Source organism: Sebastes umbrosus, chromosome 4, assembly GCF_015220745.1.
Source record: "Sebastes umbrosus isolate fSebUmb1 chromosome 4, fSebUmb1.pri, whole genome shotgun sequence".
Lineage (NCBI taxonomy): Eukaryota > Metazoa > Chordata > Actinopteri > Perciformes > Sebastidae > Sebastes > Sebastes umbrosus.
Window position 1 is genome coordinate 57,363 of NC_051272.1, and position 17,638 is coordinate 75,000.

At 46.2% G+C, this 17,638-nt stretch overlaps 1 protein-coding gene and 1 long non-coding RNA gene across 6 annotated transcripts in view; both read right to left on the reverse strand.

Moving 5' to 3' along the window:
* The window catches only part of wwox (WW domain containing oxidoreductase), a 77,701-nt gene that overhangs the window by 46,048 nt on the left and 14,015 nt on the right, over positions 1-17,638 (reverse strand). For all 5 annotated transcript variants that reach the window (XM_037767534.1, XM_037767536.1, XM_037767535.1 and 2 more), the window contains one exon: positions 7,820-7,926. In XM_037767534.1, coding sequence (XP_037623462.1) covers positions 7,820-7,926 — 107 coding nt within the window. The remainder of the gene's footprint in view (positions 1-7,819; positions 7,927-17,638) is intronic.
* Positions 7,241-7,624, reverse strand: LOC119486962. Its single transcript, XR_005206624.1, has 2 exons — positions 7,453-7,624; positions 7,241-7,422 (listed from the first exon to the last, which is right to left on the reverse strand). It is a non-coding gene; the product is annotated as an uncharacterized LOC119486962 (long non-coding RNA).

Consider the following 17,638-nt stretch of genomic DNA (forward strand, 5'->3'; position numbering starts at 1 on the left):
GTTTCCTCATCAAATTTACATATCGCAATTCCACCCATCCTTCCTGCTCTCTTCAGGGCCGAGCCCACGTAGACTGGAGTCGGGGAGGTGGGACCTTTTTATTCCCAGTGTGCAGACAGAACGCAGGTAGGAAACAAACAAATAAATAAGTAAATAAAAAGAGATGAGAAGGGCTCCCCGGAGAGGCGGACGCACGCTACTAATATGCAAACAAAAAAACAAGCCGATTTGCACGATGCCTCATCCTGGAAATAAGGGGGAGGCCGCCGCTCCCTCAATGATTCAGTGGATGCACCTGAGATTGGAGGAGAGGATTGGGAGAGCAGCGAGAGATGGAAGTGCAGGTGTAATGTCGGCGTAGTCTGGGGACAATCTGAAAAGGGGCTCTAGGGCTGCTTAAGTACGAGCGTCGGCATCGCCAACAACAATCTCCACCGGATTTATCTGAGCTTAAACATCGGTGTGTCAGCAAAACCATATGCAAACAAAATGACTTTGGCCGCTGCTTTTTAATGAAAGAACGTGCACCACGTGAGGCATCCTAAACCATAAAGAGCTACCGGTATGCATGCTTTAATTAAAACAAGGTGTTAGTTGTTTAGCAGAAATGAAGCTCATCATGACATGATGTGGAAACATTCACACAAGGAAAAGAATTAGAAGGAAAAGAAGCTTAAGTTTCAATTCCTGCAAGAAATAAGAGGTAAAAATGAGTAAGTATGATCTAGTGGGTTCTCTGGCAGCAGAGCAGAGTGCTACAGACCTGCTCACTGACCTGCTCACAGACCTGCTCACTGACCTGCTCACAGACCTGATCACTGACCTGATCACAGACCTGATCACTGACCTGATCACAGACCTGCTCACTGACCTGCTCACAGACCTGATCACTGACCTGATCACTGACCTGATCACTGACCTGCTCACAGACCTGATCACTGACCTGATCACAGACCTGATCACAGACCTGATCACTGACCTGCTCACAGACCTGATCACAGACCTGATCACAGACCTGATCACTGACCTGATCACTGACCTGATCACTGACCTGATCACAGACCTGATCACAGACCTGATCACTGACCTGATCACAGACCTGATCACAGACCTGATCACTGACCTGCTCACAGACCTGATCACAGACCTGATCACAGATCTGATCACTGACCTGATCACTGACCTGATCACTGACCTGATCACAGACCTGATCACAGACCTGATCACTGACCTGATCACTGACCTGATCACTGACCTGATCACAGACCTGATCACTGACCTGATCACAGACTTGATCACTGACCTGATCACTGACCTGATCACTGACCTGATCACAGACCTGATCACTGACCTGATCACTGACCTGATCACAGACTTGATCACTGACCTGATCACTGACCTGGCAAATGGGCTGCAATTTCCTTAATCATTGTGGGAGGGAAAAGAGGTTCGGAATGGAAGGGTGAACGGAGGGGGACAAAAGTCTTTTGAGGCCTTTCTGAAAGATGGAAAAAAAGAAAAGAAGGAGCGAGGGAGCGAGGGAGTGGAGGGGAAGAGTGACTAAAGGAGCAGCATCCTGAGGCCCTGGAGGGGGGGGGGGCTGCAACCGACCAGGTCAGCATTTCACATGTGTCACTTCCTGTTGGCCTCAGCGGGAGGAGCGTGCCGTGGCGTGGTGGCCGGCGGGGCACACGGCCTGTCAGACTGACACAGGAGGTTATGCACCGGGCAAATGGACAAATGCAGGCACACACACACACGCGCGCGCGCGCACACACGCACGCAGTAGTAGTAGTAGTAGTAGTAGTAGTAGTAGTAGCAGTAGCAGCAGGAATAGGACATGGACATAGTTTCACATAAAGTGTCTTAACTTTAGCTTTAAAACTGATCCCGCTACAGCTTAGAAATCGCAGGTTGCATTAATGCGTTATAAAGATATTAGTGGCGTTTAAACAAACTCTGAGTGTGTTCTAACTGGTGAAGACAGTAGTACTGTGAGTGTGTTCTAACTGGTGAAGACAGTAGTACTGTGAGTGTACTGTAACTGGAGAAGACAGTAGTACTGTGAGTGTGTTCTAACTGGTGAAGACAGTAGTACTGTGAGTGTACTGTAACTGGAGAAGACAGTAGTACTGTGAGTGTACTGTAACTGGAGAAGACAGTAGTACTGTGAGTGTACTGTAACTGGAGAAGACAGTAGTACTGTGAGTGTACTGTAACTGGAGAAGACAGTAGTACTGTGAGTGTACTGTAACTGGTGAAGACAGTAGTACTGTGAGTGTACTGTAACTGGAGAAGACAGTAGTACTGTGAGTGTACTGTAACTGGTGAAGACAGTAGTACTGTGAGTGTGTTCTAACTGGTGAAGACAGTAGTACTGTGAGTGTACTGTAACTGGTGAAGACAGTAGTACTGTGAGTGTGTTCTAACTGGTGAAGACAGTAGTACTGTGAGTGTACTGTAACTGGTGAAGACAGTAGTACTGTGAGTGTACTGTAACTGGTGAAGACAGTAGTACTGTGAGTGTGTTCTAACTGGTGAAGACAGTAGTACTGTGAGTGTGTTCTAACTGGTGAAGACAGTAGTACTGTGAGTGTACTGTAACTGGTGAAGACAGTAGTACTGTGAGTGTACTGTAACTGGAGAAGACAGTAGTACTGTGAGTGTGTTCTAACTGGTGAAGACAGTAGTACTGTGAGTGTGTTCTAACTGGTGAAGACAGTAGTACTGTGAGTGTACTGTAACTGGTGAAGACAGTAGTACTGTGAGTGTACTGTAACTGGAGAAGACAGTAGTACTGTGAGTGTGTTCTAACTGGTGAAGACAGTAGTACTGTGAGTGTACTGTAACTGGAGAAGACAGTAGTACTGTGAGTGTGTTCTAACTGGTGAAGACAGTAGTACTGTGAGTGTGTTCTAACTGGTGAAGACAGTAGTACTGTGAGTGTACTGTAACTGGAGAAGACAGTAGTACTGTGAGTGTACTGTAACTGGAGAAGACAGTAGTACTGTGAGTGTGTTCTAACTGGTGAAGACAGTAGTACTGTGAGTGTGTTCTAACTGGTGAAGACAGTAGTACTGTGAGTGTACTGTAACTGGTGAAGACAGTAGTACTGTGAGTGTACTGTAACTGGAGAAGACAGTAGTACTGTGAGTGTGTTCTAACTGGTGAAGACAGTAGTACTGTGAGTGTGTTCTAACTGGTGAAGACAGTAGTACTGTGAGTGTGTTCTAACTGGTGAAGACAGTAGTACTGTGAGTGTACTGTAACTGGAGAAGACAGTAGTACTGTGAGTGTGTTCTAACTGGTGAAGACAGTAGTACTGTGAGTGTGTTCTAACTGGTGAAGACAGTAGTACTGTGAGTGTGTTCTAACTGGTGAAGACAGTAGTACTCTGAGTGTACTGTAACTGTCTGCCTGTCTGAGTGACGCTGCTCCTCGTCTCTCTCTGGTCCGTGGTAATGTTGCTGTTTGACATTGCAAGCAGCAGCTTTATTCCTCCTCCCAGCAGCCTCAGTGGACACTGAGCTTTAGCCTAATTGGTTCCAGAGCAGACCCTGACAGAACTCTCCTCAGCGGCACACAGCCATATTAATACCCCCCCCACACACAGACACACACACACACACACACACACACACACACACACACACACACACACACACACACACACACACACACACACACAACAAAAACAAGCACAGCAATCAGCGACTAGCTGGCTAATTAACGCCCTTACAAAGCATCTCATTAGCATGTGTTGTAGAGAGGGGCAGTGGGGGAAATAAGCATTTTGGATTAAAAAAAAAGGAAAGAAATTACAAAATAAGACCACGAGTGTGTGTGTGTGTGTGTGTGTGTGTGTGTGTGTGTGTGTGTGTGCGTGCGTGCGTGCGTGCGTGCGTGCGTGCGTTGTATTCTACTCAGGGGCCAAGGGCCTTGGTTGGCCCGCTGGGTCTCGGGGGAGTCCATTAGGGCTCTCGGAGGGAGACGTTGGAGTCAAAGATAAGCAGAATTTTAAAGGCAATCAGGAAAAATAAATCTCCGGCACGCAGGCAACACTTTGGTTGTTAACCAGCAACTTAACCTGCCGGTTCTGTGAGCGGAATAGGAGATGGATAGGTAAGGAGCTGTGGGAGAACAGCACAGGGCAGAGGACAAGAGCTGCACAGCGTGACCTCAGGGACGCTATAGGACAATAAGAAGATGCTAAATATACATCAGAATGTGTTGGTGTGATGAATCACAGGTTTGGGCTCTCTAAATATATATATAAATATATCTGCCTGGTTTGTTTTTGGTGCAAAAGGCTTCCCTCTCTCTATATATCTCTCCCAGTACCCATCTGCTGGTTAATCCCCTCCTGGTTTTACTGTGGCTTCATCACAGCCTGTAAAAGCAGCCCTCTTTGACCCCTATAAAGGCAACCAGCATCAGGCTTATTGTAAAACACAATCATAAGGTAAATGTTTATCCCCTCTCCGCCGCTCTAAACTCCCCTAATGAGCCTGCTGGAGGGCTTTCACCTCGCTGCTCGACTAGACGGAGAGAGAATAACACATCCTGCTCAGATGAGGCCTGCGGAGGAGATGCAGCTGAAGTCCCATCATGAAAACAGTGTGTAGCATAAACACAGCCAGGAACTCATCTCATGATCTAAAGTCAGCAGAAACACAGACAGGTAAAGCCGTCTCTGAAGAGCCCAACCAGCTCCATGATGTCCAGCATCAACGTGTTCAACGCCTCCGTTAAAGCAGCAGTAGGCAGGAAGGAGCAAAGAGGATTACATAAAGTTAATTATATAAAACGCTCACTATATCCTGACAGGAGAGCAGGAGGACATGAATCCTCCGGTGTCCTCCGGTGCTCCTAACGGCTTCTACAAGACTTCACAGACCGGAGGAATTTCTCATGTTACAGCTAAACCTGCACTACAAGATGATTCTGAACATGTGAGGAGAGAAATAGACATTAACATAACAGAATATTGATTCATATCTGATCAGCGCTGCCTAGTTTCACCGTTTGATCAGAGTTCAGAGTGATTGACAGCTGCCTCTGTTGAGTGAACAGCCAATAGGAACGCTCTCTCTCTCTGAAATGACCTGTGATTGGTCAAAGTCTCCCGTCACGGGCTAGATGTTGTAAAGCCTGAAAACAGAGCCATGAGGAGCAGAAGTCTAGTTTTCTCTCAGAACACTTCAATTACAATATGATGAAAGGTTATTATGGGATGTCTGCCCAATGATGATAAAACCATTCTGCCTCCTGCAGCTTTAAATGTGAAACTGAAGTAGAAGTATCAGAAATGAAGCGTGTTGTTGAGCTGCTTCCTGGCAGAGCGCAGTATGAGAGGCTGGGAGGGATGAGCCCTCTGACCCTGCACCTCCTAACAGCCAGTGGCCGTTCTGACCTTCCCATTATCCATCGGCGACCCCGCCATTATACCCGCTGTCAGTACACGGCGCTACGCTGGACGGCACCGCCCTGCGCTGCGGATGAGCCATCGCTCTCACCTCCCAACAGCGACGCTTAATGCCCACACAGCCGGAGAGTCGGAGAAAGAGAGAGTTCAGAGTAATAGAGAGCGGGTAGTTAGAGGTCAGAGGTCACGTGCAATCGGGACAGCAGTTCCACCGCTGGCAGCCGGAGCGGAACTCTGAGAGAGACCTGGAAGTAGATATGATGACCTTTTGTACAGAGGACCCCAAAATATACCCTCTTATCAAAATGACCTTAACGCAGGAGCATGGGAACGCCAGCAGAGTCCATCCATCATCTGAAAGATTAATCCTCCGCTCTATTCTTCTCCTGGATCTATTAATAATGTCGCCGGAGGGCAGAAAGATTTATTCTGATATTGTGACTTTTATTCATTAGCCTATAACGGGGGATTCCTGGAGCTCAGGGCATGCTAATTCACGGCTCTACAGAACTCTATTAACTCAATCATTTCATTTGTGTTACAGCAAATAGGAAGATGATCATTTACAGAGGTCGCCACTCATTTCATCTCTTGAAGCAGCTTCCATTTGTTGTTGATTCACCAACATTTAACAGCATCTCTGAATATTCTGAGGCAGGTGTGAAGCTTCACAATCAATCTGACTACAGAATGTGGCAGTTTGATCGGAGCTGTTTCCTCTTCCTCTTTCCCTCGCTGAGACAAAGCAGCTGCATTAATAGATCCGTACGCTGGGTTCTGTACCGCGGAGCAGCGCCGACGGCCCCGGGGGCATACTTCAATTAGAGACTCGGGTGAGTTTAAACACTGCAGATCTACTCTCGCTCAAAGGCGTTTGTCTCCCTCTCTGGCTTCCCCCTCTTCTCCTCCCTCTCTCTCTCCATCCATATCCGCGCTGAGCACTCACTCTCCTCCTTCTTCTTCAAGTCCTGCTCTCTGTAATCAACCCAGTGCTAATGGCTTATTCTTTCTGCTCCAGCAACCACATTTCACTTGTTTATTTTCCCACACTCGTAAATCTGGGGACGCGAGCGCCGAGATATTAGAGCAATAATCTCAGGTAATTATCAGATGCTCTCTCTCTCTCTCTCTCTCTCTCTCTCTCTCTCTCTCTCCCTTTAACTCTCTCTCTCTCTCTCTCTCTCCCTTTAACTCTCTCTCTCTCTCTCTCTCCCTTTAACTCTCTCTCTCTCTCTCTCCCTTTAACTCTCTCTCTCTCTCTCTCTCTCTCTCTCTCTCTCTCTCTCACTTTAACTCTCTCTCTCTCTCTCTCTCTCCCTTTAACTCTCTCTCTCTCTTTAAGCAGAGACACCCGTACAGAAGTTTCTCCTCCTCTCCCGGGAGAACCTGAACATTAATACTTCAGCTTTAGAGAAGGGTTTCTCTTTAACAAGGAGACCTGAATATGTGGATCATAAAGACATCTGATCAGTAACGAGTGAATTAATGTGACAGAAATTGTGTCGCACATAAAGATGCACCGGTACTGATACCGATACCGGTACCGATCCCGATACCGGTACCGGTACCGGATCAGATATCAGGCCGTTACCATCTCAAGTCAATTTTATTTGTATAGCCCAGAATCCCAAATCAAACATCTGGACCGGGTATCGATGACGATGGAGCCGATCTATTCTGTTCAGTTCTATGTGTATATACTGTATATTTTATGTGTTAACGTTTTGACCGGTTTGTTTTGTTTCTGCATTAAAAGGTTTACATTTTAATTATAATTCATGTTCATTCTGAAGATCTTTTACCAAGCCGCTGGTGTGTGATTTATTATTTTAATAATAAATAACAATTCAGTAAATGTATATCCATGTATTCATTTGTTTCAGTCCAGCCTGATGTTGTCTCACACAGAACAGAATGATCCAGTCTCCTCCACACAGTGAGGCCTACAGATTATTAATGAAACACTGGGATCGGATTGGTACCTGGGCTATCGGTACCTGGGCTATCGGTACCTGGGCTATCGGTACCTGGGCTATCGGTATCGGGACGGAAAAGTCACACAAGTCAAGTGAATCTTTATCTATATAGCCACACATACATATAGATACAACATACAACACCCCTCCATGTTTAGAGTCTTCATTTGGTTCAGGACAGACTGAACCGACGGTCTATAACCTCAGAGAGAGGAGGATCCTTCCTCCAGGACAGACTGAACCGACGGTCTATAACCTCAGAGAGAGGAGGATCCTTCCTCCAGGACAGACATGAAGTAGGTCCGGTATAGACAGAGAAATGAGCTCCTGTATATCCGGCTTTGGCTAAACAGGATCAACACATCGCTGGTCAGGCTTATACTTTAGAGACTGAAGGGTTCCTGAAGGTTCCACTTACCCACTCCTGCTGAATGAGGCTCGCCGCCTTGCCGGCCCGGGACAGGTTCCGACACGCCAGGATCACGTGGGCGCCGTGAAGAGCGAACGACCTGGCCGTCTCGAAGCCTGAGACACGATCAGCGAGACAGAGAGAGACAGGAAAAAATGAAAAGCCAGCAATGCTTCAAAGATGAGTTTCTTTCTGAAGATAACTTTGATTCTCAGGGGTTGATCTGATGGGGGGGGGGGGGGGGAGTTAACATCCCTATCAATTTTCCATATAATTTCTTCCACTGAGCAGCCCAGTGGTCTCGCACAGGGATTAATCATTTCTCTCTGAAGTGATGAAACTGATTGAATTCTTGTGCTTCTTCTCAGATAAAGTTCTGGGTCGGACCGCCGGCTCTGGAGAAGGAGAAGGAGAAGGTGCCGCTGCTCGGCCTGCTTTAGAGGAAGTGTGTTAATGATGTTGGGAATCACACAGTAATGATGAAAACACGGCTCCTAGATGAACAATGGAAACATTCAAAGTGAACCTCTGTGATATTTCAGCTCATCAAAGTGAAAGATAAGAACGTCTCTCCCACCAAACGAGGTCCGCGGATACACGCAGAATTTATCAGTCCAAGACGACTTCACGGCTTCGTCCAAATCATGTAGTCACGATAAAACTGACAGGAATCACAGATAGAGGAGAGAAGTTCATTTCTGAATTACAAGTCTAAATGGGTCATTTCAGCCGTTAGGTTGAATTCATTTAGGAGATTCCTCCACCGTAGTTTTATTTACTATCCTTCAAAGCTCAACGGCAGCGAGCGGCGTCACCTCTCCGGTAAATAGAAACACACATGTACCGTGTGAGTGACGAGCTGACGGGCTCAATGAAGAGCCTGAGTGTATCAGAGGGTGGATTAATATGAACTGTAATTAGATTATATGTCTTAATCTGATTTTCATTAAGAGCAGAACTGGGAGGCCTAATTGTGAGGAGAGTGTTAAGGACTAATATCTATTAAAACTAGAAATTGGAGTCGGATTGGAAGCCCTCTCTGACAAGTGAAGCATGGAATTAAATTATATGACACCTTATTAGGTGTAATGGAGGGGACTGTGGCTGAGAGCGAGATCGTTTCACTCACAGGAAATGGAAATGAAAATAAAAACAAGGAGACGGCGGCGTGACTCCCGGAGAGGAAACGCAGCCGGCTGCAGGAAACTAACGTCATCACATCTTCTCAGTGTCATACAACTAAACGTCTATTTACACTATGATTTAATGTAAATACTAATAAAGAAAAGAATAGGAGTACATTGTAAAATGTGAAGGATGTGTTGTAGATTACAGCCTATAGAATAGGATATATATATAATATATATATATCATTTATATATATATATTATATATAAAGCATCTATAATAATCTATCAGCATCCCAACATGCCATCATTAAAAGCTGTTTTTTCCTCCCTTGTAAATTGGAGAGGAGAAGCGTCTGCTGCTAAACAACAACACCTCACACTCACTTGTTGTGTGTACAAACCATGAAAGTGAAATTAATCGACACCAGTGTTTTCCATAATGGAGAACAAATTAGAATATGGCAGCAACAAGAGCAGCGGCGCCGAAGCCATGTTTTTCCAATGACAAATAACAAGGGCTTGACATTAATTGTGAAATAACGAGAGCGGCGTTGGCGTAACAGAGACTCGGCGGCCTCTCAGCCATGTTGCCGGCAGAGAGGGCTGCACTGAAATGAGTTCCTGGTCAGGTGTACAACAGAGAGTCTGTTCCTGCGTTGTACGCTGATGCTGGAACATGACAAGAGGTCAGACAGGTTTCTCTTTGCTCCGCTGGATCGACAGACGCCACGAGCTGTTTCACAACACACGGGAGGCCTCGCTGCTACGCTGGGATGGAATGATCTCTCAGGTTCTTTTGTCTAATCAGAAAAGCACTCGGTAAAAACACATGTAGAAGACAAGAAGAGGCTCTTATTGAAGATAACAGAATTCAGATCCTGTTCGATGTGTAGATTCACAACGGAACTCTAAAACACAGGAAGTGTCTCAGCTATTGTTGAAACGTGTTTTAGTGTAATGTATAAAATGCATAAAACATAGTGTAAAATGTCCATTAAGCAGTGAATGCTCTTCATGGTACATTAGGATCCTGGCCCTCCTGATATCCCCCAATAATGAGTGTGATTTAGTGATTTCACGCTTTGTTTGTCCTCCCCGGCCCGCCGCCCCTCTCCGGATCCCCCCGTACACAGGTGTATTGGCTCAATGTAATGAGATCATTACCGGCCTCGTCAGTAAACGTGTTTATTTGGCTCCTTCTCTCTCTTGATCTGCATCCAAAGAGGCATTTAACTAAAATAAGCTCCGTAGTACAATTGGGCAAACAGAAGTCAATTCAGATCATTACAAGACCTGTGGGTAAACAGACCCGGTTCCCACAATCCCCCTCTCCACACAGCTCAATCTGTGCTCAGACTATACATCACCCCCACCGTAACAGGAATTAGACGGTGTCTTATAATTGTAATGCACCACATAAAGATATGTAGTGTGTTATATTTCTGAATGATATGATAAATATGTGACTGGTAATTACTCTGTTTATGTCCGTGCATCTCTGACCACTTTCATTTGGTGCAATCAACCTGATTGGTTCATCAAAATTCATTGATTAGTTTGGTGTTTATGAATTTGTAGATTTATTGACGGTGCAAGCTGCAGCCGCCTCCATCTGGTCCGATGATGCCGCTGCACCGTCACTTCCTCAACTCCACCCTTCAGACCCAAACATCATCATGACTCTACGGCTGCGTCCCAAATCTACCTCATCTGCTATTTAGTGCACTGTGTATAGATTATACTGTTTACTATAGTAAGTATAGTGTATATATATACTATACTTACTATAGTAAACAGTATAGACTCTACTGTTAGACCCGGGATCCACGGTAATCTGTGGAAAAGGCTTCCCAAACGGGGCCGTGATAATAGAAGAGGAACATTTCATTTCCAGCTCTGCCTCAAGAGGTCAAAGTGTTTCTAGAAATACATAAATAGCAGGAAATGACATGATAAATATGTCTTATCATAAAATTATAAATCCTGATCAGGGCTGGGCGATATACAGATGTAGGCAAAATTGTTGGTACCCTTCCGTTAAAGATAGAAAAACCAACAATGGTCACTGAAATAACTTGAAACTGACAAAAGTAATAATAAATAAAAATTCACTGAAAACAAACTAATGAAACTGGCCTGGACAAAAATGATGGTACTCTTAACTTAATATTTTGTTGCACAACCTTTTGAGGCAATCACTGCAATCAAGTGATTTCTGTAACTCTCAATGAGACTTCTGCACCTGTCCACAGGTATGTTGGCCCACTCCTCGTGAGCAAACTGCTCCAGCTGTCTCAGGTTTGAAGGGTGCCTTCTCCAGACTGCATGTTTCAGCTCCTTCCACAGATGTTCAATAGGATTTAGATCAGGGCTCATAGAAGGCCACTTCAGAATAGTCCAATGTTTTGTTCTTAGCCATTCTTGGGTGTTTTTAGCTGTGTTTTGGGTCATTATCCTGTTTGAGGACCCATGACCTGCAACTGAGACCAAGCTTTCTGACACTGGGCAGCACATTTCGCTCCAGAATGCCTTGATAGTCTTGAGATTTCATTGTACCCTGCACAGATTCAAGACACCCTGTGCCAGATGCAACAAAGCAGCCCCATAACGTAACCGAGCCTCCTCCATGTTTCACATTAGGTACAGTGTTCTTTTCTTTGGATGCTTCATCTCTTCGTCTGTGAACATAGAGCTGATGTGACTTGCCAAAAAGCTCCAGTTTTGTCTCATCTGTCCAAAGGACATTCTCCCAGAAGCTTTGTGGCTTGTCAATATGCATTTTGGAAAATTCCAGTCTCGCTTTTTTATGATTTGGTGTCCTCCTGGGTCGTCTTCCATTAAGTCTACTTTGGCTCAAACAGTGACGGATGGTGCGATCTGACACTGATGTACCTTGACCTTGGAGTTCACCTCTAATCTCTTTGGAAGTTGTTCTGGGCTCTTTGGTTACCATTCGTATTATCCGTCTCTTCAATTTGTCATCAATTTTCCCCTTGCGGCCACGTCCAGGGAGGTTGGCTACAGTCCCATGGACCTTAAACTTCTGAATAATATGTGCAGCTGTAGTCACAGGAACATCAAGCTGCTTGGAGATGGTCTTATAGCCTTTACCTTTAACATGAAGGTCTATAATGTTCTTTCTGATCTCCTGAGACAACTCTCTCCTTAGCTTTCTGTGGTCCATGTTCAGTGTGGTACACACCATGATGCCAAACAGCACAGTGACTACTTTTCACCCTTTAAATAGGCAGACTGACTGATTACAAGTTTGAAGATACCTGTGATGTTATTTACAGGACACACCTTAGTTTAACATGTCCCTATGGTCACATTATTTTACATCTTTTCTAGGGGTACCATCATTTTTGTCCTGGCCAGTTTCATCAGTTTGTTTTTTAAAATGATTCTGTTGAACCACAATCCAAAAACAACAGCTGATTTTCATTAGTTCATTTTCAGTAAATTTTTATTTATTATTACTTTTGTCAGTTTCAAGTTATTTCAGTGACCATTGTGGGTTTTTTCTCTCTTTAAACGTCTGTATGGATATTATATTGATATTATATTGATATTGTGAAATGAGACTTTATATCGTCTTAGATGTTGGATATCGTAACATGGCACAAGTGTTCCTGGTTTTAACATCTGCATTACAGTAAAGTGATGTCACTTCCTGGTTTTAACATCTGCATTACAGTAAAGTGATGTCATCTCCTGGTTTTAACATCTGCATTACAGTAAAGTGATGTCACTTCCTGGTTTTAACATCTGCATTACAGTAAAGTGATGTCACTTCCTGGTTTTAACATCTGCATTACAGTAAAGTGATGTCATCTCCTGGTTTTAACATCTGCATTACAGTAAAGTGATGTAATTTCCTGGTTTTAACATCTGCATTACAGTAAAGTGATGTAATTTCCTGGTTTTAACATCTGCATTACAGTAAAGTGATGTCATCTCCTGGTTTTAACATCTGCATTACAGTAAAGTGATGTAATTTCCTGGTTTTAACATCTGCATTACAGTAAAGTGATGTCATCTCCTGGTTTTAACATCTGCATTACAGTAAAGTGATGTCACTTCCTGGTTTTAACATCTGCATTACAGTAAAGTGATGTCACTTCCTGGTTTTAACATCTACATTACAGTAAAGTGATGTCATCTCCTGGTTTTAACATCTGCATTACAGTAAAGTGATGTCATCTCCTGGTTTTAACATCTGCATTACAGTAAAGTGATGTCATCTCCTGGTTTTAACATCTGCATTACAGTAAAGTGATGTCATCTCCTGGTTTTAAACATCTGCATTACAGTAAAGTGATGTCATCTCCTGGTTTTAACATCTGCATTACAGTAAAGTGATGTCATCTCCTGGTTTTAACATCTGCATTACAGTAAAGTGATGTCATCTCCTGGTTTTAACATCTGCATTACAGTAAAGTGATGTCATCTCCTGGTTTTAACATCTGCATTACAGTAAAGTGATGTCATCTCCTGGTTTTAACATCTGCATTACAGTAAAGTGATGTCATCTCCTGAACTTGTCAGACTGTTTTAGCTGCTGTATTATTTTCCTTTTACACTTAGTCCTTATATAATGATATATAATGCGCTATATAAATAAAATGTATTATTATTATTATATCTACATTACTGATGATTATTTATCAAAATCTATTTGTGTAAATATTTTGTGAAAGCACCAACAGTCTATAATATCATCTCGATATCCATATCGAGACGATATAGTGATATTTGGTTTCTCCATATCGCCCAGCCGTAATGCTTACTCTATTGATAAAGAATAATAAGCATGTGATCCTGACATCCAAGACCTTTTTTGTTATTTACGCCACTGAGTATTTCTGCATATATTTAGCAAAATATTATTATTTAAAATATGTTTATTAAGAAGCATAATGTGCATGTCAGTGATACAGACTTCTGTGGGATGTGTTTTATATATATCAACAAAAACAGACAATACTAAGAACTAAAGGGAAACAAAAATAGAGACAAGCAAATACAAAAAACAGAAGTCGTGAAAGGAAAAGAAAAGAGAACAAACAGAAACATGAATAAATAAATAAAACACAGACACCCTGAGGTAAACTCATCAGGGAGATATTGAGACATACAGTATATACAGAAACATGTGTAACCCCCCTCACTTCTTTCAGCAACAAGCTCACATCATAGAGATATTATATTATTACATTATAGAGATGCAAAGATCACAGTAGTGTTTCTCTACACCGATCAGTGATGACTCAAATGATGATTCACAACTGTCCAAAATATTAATTTACAGATCACTTTATTAGGGCTGCAAATAACGATTATATTCATCTTCAATTAATCTGTCCATTATCTTCTCGATCAATCGATTAGTTGTTTGGTCTATAAATCAGTGTTTCCATAAAGCTCAAGAAGACGTCCTCAAATGTCTCAAAGACATTCAGTTTAGTGTCACAGAGGAGGACAGAAACCAGGAAACATTCACATTGAAGAAGCTGCAATCAGACAATCTTTACTTTTTATTTTCCTAAGAAATGACTGAAATGGATTAATTGATTAATTTAATATTTGAAACTGATCAATGAGCGGTTGCAGCTGTCGACTATAGAGGGAGGCATTGAGTGTATTTCATGTAGAAAGTAGTGAATGAGTCAGACGTCTCAGTGATCAGTGCACCTGTTCCTGCTGCTGGTGTGTGTTGTGTGTGTTGTGTGTGGTGTGTATTGTGTATTGTGTGTTGTGTATTTCTTGTCCCAAGAAGTGAGGAACCGTACAACCCCCCCCCCTCTCTTTCTGACTTTTAAGATCCCGTCTAATTCTCCTCCATTAGTGGGAGAGGAGGGAGACGTCACCCCAAAAGTGGGATGTATGGTTCGTAATTACAGCCCAAGGTTGAGCTGTTCCAGGCCAGAGCACTGGAGTGCTTCTATTACCCCTCTCTGTCCCCTTCTGCCTCCGTCCTACCCCCCCACTGCTGTCACACCATCCACACAGCCCTATCTACCCCCCCCCCTGACCCTCTGTGTCAACCTCCAACTCCCTACACAATCTCTCATCATGGCCCGGCGTCGCACCGGTCACCCCGGCTCCTCCTGCAGCCGGCCTGATACCTGACTACCTCACACACACCAGTAAACCTGATGAACACACACGTGCACGAGGATAAACACACACGTGCACGAGGATAAACACAGAGCCCAGCAGCCTGCTCATGCACACACACATGTCTCCTGAGCATTGGGGCTATTTTCATCACTGTCATCAAACCCCCCCCATCATGTAACTTTCATCCCCTCATCATCCGCAGACTGTAAACTGGATAGCTCTATAAACTACCTGACTACACACAATAACCCAGTAGCCTTTCCTCTGATTCACCTGCAGCCTTTAAGCACACATGTATGTATTCCCTCCTTCAGCTCTATTATATCACAGCTGTGATCATTATTGAACCCTTCTGGCCTCCAGCACAACACGCTCTGCATGTTACACCGGTAACCAGGTCCGCATAGCAAACCTCATCCAAGGTTAATAAAGTTAAAGAATCTGACTAACCAACCAGAACTGTTCTCATTATGGAGCCAATCAACACATTCATCACAGAGGACATGAAGAAGAAGAAGACATCTCTCCTTGGATCTCCTCCGTTAGGGTTAGCTCACAAGCTGCCTAACACAGAGGAGACGGAGCAGGAGACGGAGCAGGAGACGGAGCAGGAGACGGAGCAGGGGACGGAGCAGGGGACGGAGCAGGAGACAGGAGACGGAGCAGGAGACAGGAGACGGAGCAGGAGACGGAGCAGGAGACGGAGCAGGACACGGAGCAGGAGACGGAGCAGGACACGGAGCAGGACACGGAGCAGGACACGGAGCAGGACACGGAGCAGGGGACGGAGCAGGAGACGGAGCAGGAGACGGAGCAGGACACGGAGCAGGAGACGTAGCAGGAGACGGGGCAGGACACGGAGCAGGAGACAGACGGAGCAGGACACGGAGCAGGAGACGGAGCAGGAGACAGAGCAGGAGACGGAGCAGGACACGGAGCAGAAGACGGAGCAGGAGACGGAGCAGGAGACAGGAGACGGAGACGGAGCAGGAGACAGAGCAGGAGACAGGAGACGGAGCAGGACACGGAGCAGGAGACAGGAGATGGAGCAGGAGACGGAGCAGGAGACAGAGCAGGACACGGAGCAGGAGACGGAGCAGGACACGGAGCAGGAGACGGAGCAGGACACGGAGCAGGAGACGGAGCAGGACACGGAGCAGGAGACGTAGCAGGAGACAGGAGACGGAGCAGGAGACGGGGCAGGACACGGAGCAGGAGACAGACGGAGCAGGACACGGAGCAGGAGACGGAGCAGGAGACAGAGCAGGAGACGGAGCAGGACACGGAGCAGAAGACGGAGCAGGAGACGGAGCAGGAGACAGGAGACGGAGACGGAGCAGGAGACAGAGCAGGAGACAGGAGACGGAGCAGGACACGGAGCAGGAGACAGGAGATGGAGACGGAGCAGGAGACGGAGACGGAGCAGGACACGGAGCAGGAGACAGGAGATGGAGACGGAGCAGGAGACGGAGCAGGAGACAGGAGACGGAGACGGAGCAGGAGACAGGAGATGGAGACGGAGCAGGAGACGGAGAAGGACACGGAGCAGGAGACGGAGCAGGACACAGGAGACGGAGCAGGAGACGGAGAAGGACACGGAGCAGGAGACGGGGCAGGACACGGAGCAGGAGACAGACGGAGCAGGACACGGAGCAGGAGACGGAGCAGGAGACAGAGCAGAAGACGGAGCAGGAGACGGAGCAGGAGACAGGAGACGGAGACGGAGCAGGAGACAGAGCAGGAGACAGGAGACGGAGCAGGACACGGAGCAGGAGACAGGAGATGGAGACGGAGCAGGAGACGGAGACGGAGCAGGACACGGAGCAGGAGACAGGAGATGGAGACGGAGCAGGAGACGGAGCAGGAGACAGGAGACGGAGACGGAGCAGGAGACAGGAGATGGAGACGGAGCAGGAGACGGAGAAGGACACGGAGCAGGAGACGGAGAAGGACACGGAGCAGGAGACGGAGCAGGACACAGGAGATGGAGACGGAGCAGGAGACGGAGACGGAGCAGGAGACGGAGCAGGAGACAGGAGACGGAGCAGGACACGGAGCAGGAGACGGAGCAGGAGACAGGAGACGGAGCAGGACACGGAGCAGGAGACAGGAGATGGAGACAGACGGAGCAGGAGACGGAGACGGAGACGGAGCAGGGGACGGAGCAGGGGACGGAGCAGGAGACAGGAGACGGAGCAGGAGACGGAGCAGGAGACGGAGCAGGGGACGGAGCAGGGGACGGAGCAGGAGACAGGAGACGGAGCAGGAGACGGAGCAGGAGACGGAGCAGGAGACAGGAGACGGAGCAGGAGACGGAGCAGGAGACAGAGCAGGACACGGAGCAGGAGACGGAGCAGGACACGGAGCAGGAGACGGAGCAGGACACGGAGCAGGAGATGGAGCAGGGGACGGAGCAGGAGACGGAGCAGGACACGAAGCAGGAGACGGAGCAGGACACGGAGCAGGAGACGTAGCAGGAGACAGGAGACGGAGCAGGAGACGGGGCAGGACACGGAGCAGGAGACAGACGGAGCAGGACACGGAGCAGGAGACGGAGCAGGAGACAGAGCAGGAG